The sequence below is a fragment of the Mesocricetus auratus genome, unplaced genomic scaffold, assembly GCF_017639785.1.
Source record: "Mesocricetus auratus isolate SY011 unplaced genomic scaffold, BCM_Maur_2.0 Super-Scaffold_4256, whole genome shotgun sequence".
NCBI lineage: Eukaryota > Metazoa > Chordata > Mammalia > Rodentia > Cricetidae > Mesocricetus > Mesocricetus auratus.
Genome location: NW_024429182.1, coordinates 54499323 through 54505907, shown reverse-complemented (window position 1 = coordinate 54505907; position 6585 = coordinate 54499323). Strand labels below are relative to the sequence as shown.

General features: G+C 48.2%; 1 protein-coding gene across 18 annotated transcripts in view; it reads right to left on the bottom strand.

Moving 5' to 3' along the window:
• Nucleotides 1-327: 327 nt before the first annotated feature.
• Ppp6r3 (protein phosphatase 6 regulatory subunit 3) overlaps nucleotides 328-6585 on the bottom strand; it is a 112876-nt gene continuing 106618 nt past the window's right edge. For 6 of the 18 annotated variants that reach the window (XM_040750434.1, XM_040750449.1, XM_040750458.1 and 3 more), the window contains 3 exons: nucleotides 5584-5601; nucleotides 5198-5317; nucleotides 4326-4604 (listed from right to left, as the gene is read on the bottom strand). In XM_040750434.1, coding sequence (XP_040606368.1) covers nucleotides 4505-4604; nucleotides 5198-5317; nucleotides 5584-5601 — 238 coding nt within the window. In that variant the 3' untranslated portion in view covers nucleotides 4326-4504. Of the gene's footprint in view, nucleotides 2434-4325; nucleotides 4605-5197; nucleotides 5318-5583; nucleotides 5602-6585 lie in introns of those variants that run through there. The other 12 variants (XM_040750463.1, XM_040750480.1, XM_040750501.1 and 9 more) reach the window with 3 other exon arrangements.

Below are 6585 nucleotides of genomic sequence, written 5' to 3'. Positions count from 1 at the left end.
CACAATTTAAGACAGCAATAGAAATCTGTGAAAGTATCTGCTGGCAATCAGTAGCCAGGGCAGAGCAGGGAAAGTCGACAAGCTGGAGATTGGGCAGTGTGTTCAAGATGGCAGCTGGTGGCTGTTTCCTCTTAGCAAAAATGTACTGAGCACCCATGTGTCAGGCATTGATGGCTGCAGGTGTGTGGGGCCATGGAGGTGGCTGAGAACTTTCTCCAGGAGTCTGACATGCCCCAGAGCCAAGGGCAGGAGAAAGCTGGAGGACTTTGGGCACAGTCCCATACCATGTGGCTATTAGAACCCAAAAAAGGCACAAGAGGAACTCTCTAGAAACAAAGCATCAGGCTTTATTTTGTTATTACTTTTAATACAGGTATTGTACTGCAGACATCTGTTAGTCTTGCGATTCATACGGCCAATATACAGAAATGAAAGGAGCAGGAACTCATCTCAAGCCCTGGCTGGCACCCTCCAACCCAACACACCTGTCCCTTTTACCCTTACAGCCTTTCCCCAAGACAAGCAAACCTAAGTTCTTCCCCAAAGACAACACCCAAGTGCTTCTTCCCCAGTGGACGGTGGGAGGGAAAAGCCAGCCCGAACCACAGCAAGGAGGCAGTGTGGGCTGACAAAGGGCCAAACCCTGGCTGTGGCAAGCATGGCTCATCACCAAGAGAGACAGGAACATGCCATCTGTCAAAAACGTGAGGTCCTGGGCCACGCAGGTCAACCATCCCTGAGACGAGCAGAAGGAGCCCTGTCCTCTGGTGGCACCAGGTTCCAGAGGAGAGCAGTCTCTCCTGAAGGAGCTGTGACTGAAGGGTCCTGGGTGGGCACACACAGACCACCAAGCCCTCACCACCAGTCCCAGGGCCTCCTGCTGCCCACTGAGCCTGGTGACCAGACCTGCCTCGGACACCTGAGGCAGTCCCTGCACTGTCTACAGTGAGAAGCAAGTAAGGAGTAAGGCATCGGACACTTGACTCTCTTTCCATACGTGATGTCATGTAGGCACGCTGCTTGGGATGCTGGTTCTAAAAAACTTGTTGGCCATTTTTCAGAAGATCCTTTTGGTTTTAAATACTGGTCAGGAAAAACAAATGATGTAAAAATATGTGAATCATTTTCTATTAAAGAAATGAAAAACTCATCTGCATCTAAAAGGGCAAGAGGTGAGGTGACTGAGCCCTTTCACCAGATGCCACGGCAGTGCACAGGCCATCGCTTCAGCTGCTGGAGGAGGCTAGGATGTGTTTATGCTGACATAGAAAATTATAAATTACATTGAATTAGTATCCATAATCACTATATACACACAAACCAGTTCTAAAATCCACTGGTTTACGAGTGAAAACCTCACAAGGTACAGTAAAACAAGAAACATGCTTGGATGCCAGGTTGTGATTCTGTTAAAGCCATCCTGTTTGATGGGCACATTCTACTCCGTCACCAGCACGAGCATTTCCAGGGACTCACCTCTGTGACTTGGAGCAGTGCGGATACAGACCACTCTGAAATGGCCACCAGTGGTGCTTGCTGACAAGGGATGTTTTGGTGAATGGGTTAAAAGGCGGATGAATTACCAAAACAAAACAAAAACAAACAAACAAAACAAAAAAATAACAACCCAACCACAGTCATGTACACTCCAATATTCTAGTGTTTCACCTGTAGAAAGAAACGCTCTGAGCAAACAAGACCTAACAGAACACATGGGTTTACAAGAACGGCAATTCATCAACTAAGTTGTAGCAATAAATACTTAATCTCCACCAAGACTCACACATTTAATCCGCCTGCAACAATACAGAAAAGTTACCAATCAAAAGCGGGTTATAAAAGAACACCAAGTATTATTCAAAATCACTTTGTAAGTCAGAACAACCAAAATAACACGCAGAGGGCTTTTCCATCGACAGCTCTGTGCCAACCTGGAAGAAAAACGAATTCAGAATTTTGTACAAGGTGGAAAATGTATGAAAACTGCCTAATACTTTGGTCACACTAATAATTGTCAAATAGTTATGTTTCGAATACAATAGATCTGTGTAGTTACTTTATAAAACTATTCTTACAACCATCTGAACTATGTATCACTACTATCATTACATGGGTGGCAAGATCTGATGTCACAGGCTACCCATTATTTTAGATCAATACAATATAAACATACGCAAAAATTCTTGGTATTTTTCAATGTGCAATATTTTTACACTTTTGAATTTCTCTGTACAATGTCTTAGAATCTAGAATATAAAGGTTGCTGGTCCTGATCCCTTGCAGAGTGCAGCAGTGGCGGCTTGGTAGCTCTGGGTAACCCTTCCAGAGCCCTGGGTGGTGGTGGCCTGCAGTCCTCAGTCAGCAGCAGCAGGTATCATTCATCATACAGGGCCATTAACTGACGTGTCGCTTGGCATGCTTGGCTGGTCAGTCCTATAGAGAAGGAGACAGACACCTGAGGCACTTGAAGCTGAGCAGGTCAGCTCTGCCCACCCTCCACAGGGCACATGGCTGGCTGCCAATGGTGATGGAGCTGCAGGTGTGTGGAAGCTCCCGACTCAGCGGCTCAGAACTGCAGGTAGATGTGTATGCACACAGCCTTTCAGCTCTCACACTGCTGGTCTAAGCTGTGCACTTCAGAAACTCTGCTCTGTCCTACAGGGGTGCAAACCGACTTCCGCCTGGAAAGCAGAGCTCTGCTACTAAGAAATGGAAAAAGGAAAAAGGTGTGTGAAGAGGACAACTATTGAGAACAAAGGGGCACAGCCAGACACTGGCTCCCACAGAGCAGAAGCGGCAGAGACAGAGTGGCCGATGAAAGCAGAAATTGGGTCTTCTGTCAAAACCACAACCTGAGGCATCGGGACAGGCTCAGCCAGGCTGTAGCTGGAAACACACACACACTTTTTAAACTGAACTGTCTTCCCTGGAGGAGGCCTGCCAGATGTAATAGGAACCAGCAGGTCCTCCCCAATATTGTATTCTAATTACACATGATGGGCCTCAGTGAAGGATTCTTAGGAACTGAGAATTCTGGAGACTGGCAGAACTAGGAATGGCTGAACCTTCACAGTTCATAAACGGTGTGCTTTAAAACATGTTCCTTAATTTCTCAGTCCTGTTTACTCCTCGGCAGAAAGAGGACAACAATGTCCATGCCTGGCTTTGTAAGGATGATGTGTGCAAAACACTGGCACACCGGTTGTGAAAACAGCAGGTGGGACAAGACTGGTGCAGTGGAAGCGATGCAATACTCCGGGCTGAAGCAAAGAACAGTCCTGGCAAGCCCAGGACACAGCAGTGCAAGAAGCCCTCTTTCCCATCCTACTGGCTGCTTCAACAGGAGTGCTGACTGCACACCACGTTCCACTGGCACCAGCCACTGCCCAGAGATCAACCCCAGGACCCCCACTTCCTAGGTGCAACCTGAATATGTTCTTTGGGCTGAGATACCTGTCTACTGTGGCTTCACCGTGAGTTCTGTTTTGACCAGGGCTGGGTGAGGAAGGACAGGTGAGGAAGGACAGATGGTCAAATGTAGACACAAGCAGTGCCGGGTCTTCTACTGGTTTGCCTTAACATTTTACAGCTCATCCTGCAGACTGAAAGGGCAGGGCCTTTCATGCTATACAAACAGCTACAGAGAGCCAGGAGGTGGTGGCGCACGCCTTTAATCCAGCACTCGGGAGGCAGAGGCAGGCAGATCTCTGAGTTTGAACCCAGCCTGGTCTACAAAGTGTATTCCAGGACAGTCAGGGCTGTTAAACACAGAGAAACCCTATCTTCAAAAACCAAACCAAACAAACAAACAAAAAAAGAAACAGTTAGAGAGGAACCTAAATGGGTGCTCTTTGGCAAATAAGTCTCCAATGTAGAGCCAAGAAGCAATCTACAGCCTCTTGAATGACCTCTGTCAGAGACAATCTGGCTGTCTTGCCTGTTCAATAGCCTCAACTCAGGAAACCAACAGGCAGAAGTTAGAGACTAATGTAACCAATAGACACCTGCAAACTCTAGGAAAAAGGGGACTTTCCCAAATAGCTAGAAGCCTAGGTGGTGCCTTTTCTTTCCAAGCCTTCCCAAGGGCAATCTGCTCACACAGTAATTACAATTAATTTTGTAGGCAAAAAGACGTTTTAAAAAATCACAATCCATACTTCATTTTGCGTAGAATTTCTACGAGGAAACAAACAGGGTAGTGTTGCCATGAATAGGGGCTTCTAGACCAGGAGCAGTGAGCGCCCCCTACTGGTTCCTGCCCACTGGTTCTGCAGAGTGCAGCCTACCGGGAAGTCTGGCCAGGGGAAAGTACAACGCCTCTTCAATTGCTTTAAAGGTCACTTTATTCCTTCCAGAAGGAATACACATCTTATATATATATATATAAATATATTTTATCAGAAAAGTGAGCTCTGAGAGGTGCTGAACCAAGATTCTTGCTGTCCAGGGCACATCCTCATTCATCTTCTGACGTAGGCTCCTGCGAATCCGTGGCCACCTGGCTCTACCTGCGAGGCCGAGTGTATGGGCGTGGGCCCTCTGCAGCTGAGGCTTTGGCTTGGCCTATCCCTTCAGACCACTGGCTCAGTCTAAGCAAAAGGTGACTAGAAAGAAAACACCACATCCAAATCACATGGCTCTGGCAGAGGGGCTATTGCGCCTAAGACACGCCCACCCACAGGTATCAACCTCCAGAGTCTCCCCTTCTAGGGTTTGGAGTATTTAGCAGTACGTAGCAAAGGGCCTCATATAAGTCCCCTAGTGTCACAAGTGTAATTGTGGGAAATAAGGCAATTAGGCCTGTTTCCCTCACAGGATCTCTGAGGTTTCCAATCCTGAAGTGCTCAACACCATTCACAGCATGGTTTCAAAAGACTTGAGTTAGGCAACTGAGATTGCCTAAGCAACCAATCATTCTTCCCCAGGACCTTCCTGCACAGGCAGCATATCACCCAGGCTTGAGCCAGGGACACTGGCTGCTGGCTTAAGTGCTATTTCTCAGCACTTGGCTTGGGAACCAGACTACTTGAGACTTGAAAAATGCCACTGCACCTGGCACATTGCTAAAGGCTTGGGTATAGCTGCAAAGACCCTTCAAGCCCCCACCCTCAAGTCTTGAGTCCTGTCTACCTTCTAGGAGATGTCAAGCAGAGGCAAGATAGAACGTTCAGAGGGTGTAGGCAGGTGGGGTGCTCACCTTTGCTCAGGACTACTGCTGGGGGTCCGGGGAGCTGCATACTTGGCCTCTGCTGGTTCAGGGCTCTCTTCTACATCTTTGCAAGCAGCATCTTGAGAGGTAGACAGTTTTTCTTCCTCACTACAGGAGAGAGGAAGACACGTGCATCACATACCAGGCATGATGTCCGGGGCCAGAGGATGAGGTCACATGCAAATGGCTCTGAAGTCATGACCGCCATGGAGGCAAGCCCTGGGGCTGAGCATGCTCAGGGTGGAAGGATCACAGAAATGCAGACAGTGACTGGGGAACCACGAGAGGAAAGGGCCACACGCAGGTGGGAACTGAGAGGGACAATGTAATGTGGCTGGTGTCTGAGAAAGAGTGGTCCGTGTCACCGTACATACCGGTAGGACTTCAACACTCTGAGGCCAAGTGTGCAAAACAGAAAAAGAAACGTACAAGAGTTTCAGAACACTCCTAGAAATGAGGAATTGGGGAAACATGTCCACGACTGCACATGGCACCCCGTAGATTCGGTGGAGGTGTGAAGAGAACCTGTTTGAAGGAACAGGAGCCTTTAGTTCCACCGTGCACTCAAGGCCACACCCACCACTCGCATGTGCTCCTGGCTTACAGCCTTGCCTCAGACAAGAGCTACCCACTGCTAAGCCAGGTGGAAAGCCTTCTGTTGCCCTCCAACAGAGCATGCCTAGAGCAGACACTAGGAAGGAACAAGGAGCCAAGAGCCAAAGCAAGCAGTGGACAGGAGTCAGAGCTGCCTGTGGGTAGCTCTTGATGGAGAAGACAGCAGGCACATTCCTGACTTTGAGCTGGAAACTTAGCTGTATCTTGTTCTACCTGGATTCACACTTCATCCAATTTAAAGGGATTCCGAAAGGAAGGCATGTTCTCCTTAGATCCAAGCCTTGGCTTGGACTTGCGCATGAAACCCCCAACTTTAGGCCATTCAGGAAACTAATCGCAACCTACAGATCTGGTGCAGGTCAGACCCCCAGGCTTTCCATAGTGCTGGGGGTGGAGCCAGGGCTTCACCAGGCTAAGCATGTACTATATATACCACCAAGCTATATCCCAATCCCTCATAACTTCTTTGTCAACTCACTTTTCTCACCCCCTTCTACTCCTTTCCCTCTAAGGCAACTACTCTACTGTACTTATCTATCTAACACTGTGTGTTTATTCCAATTCTTTTTTTCTGAATCCTGCACATCTGAAAGACCATGTGTTCCCAAGCAATGGCACTATGCCCACAGTGAGCATCCACTTCTTTGTGGCTCCCTAAAGCAACCAAACCTCACTACCTCCAGGCCTCAGGCTGCCAGGAACAGTAACCACCAGCACTAGCATTTCTTAGGGTGGTACACCCTAGAGAGGGAAATTGTGAG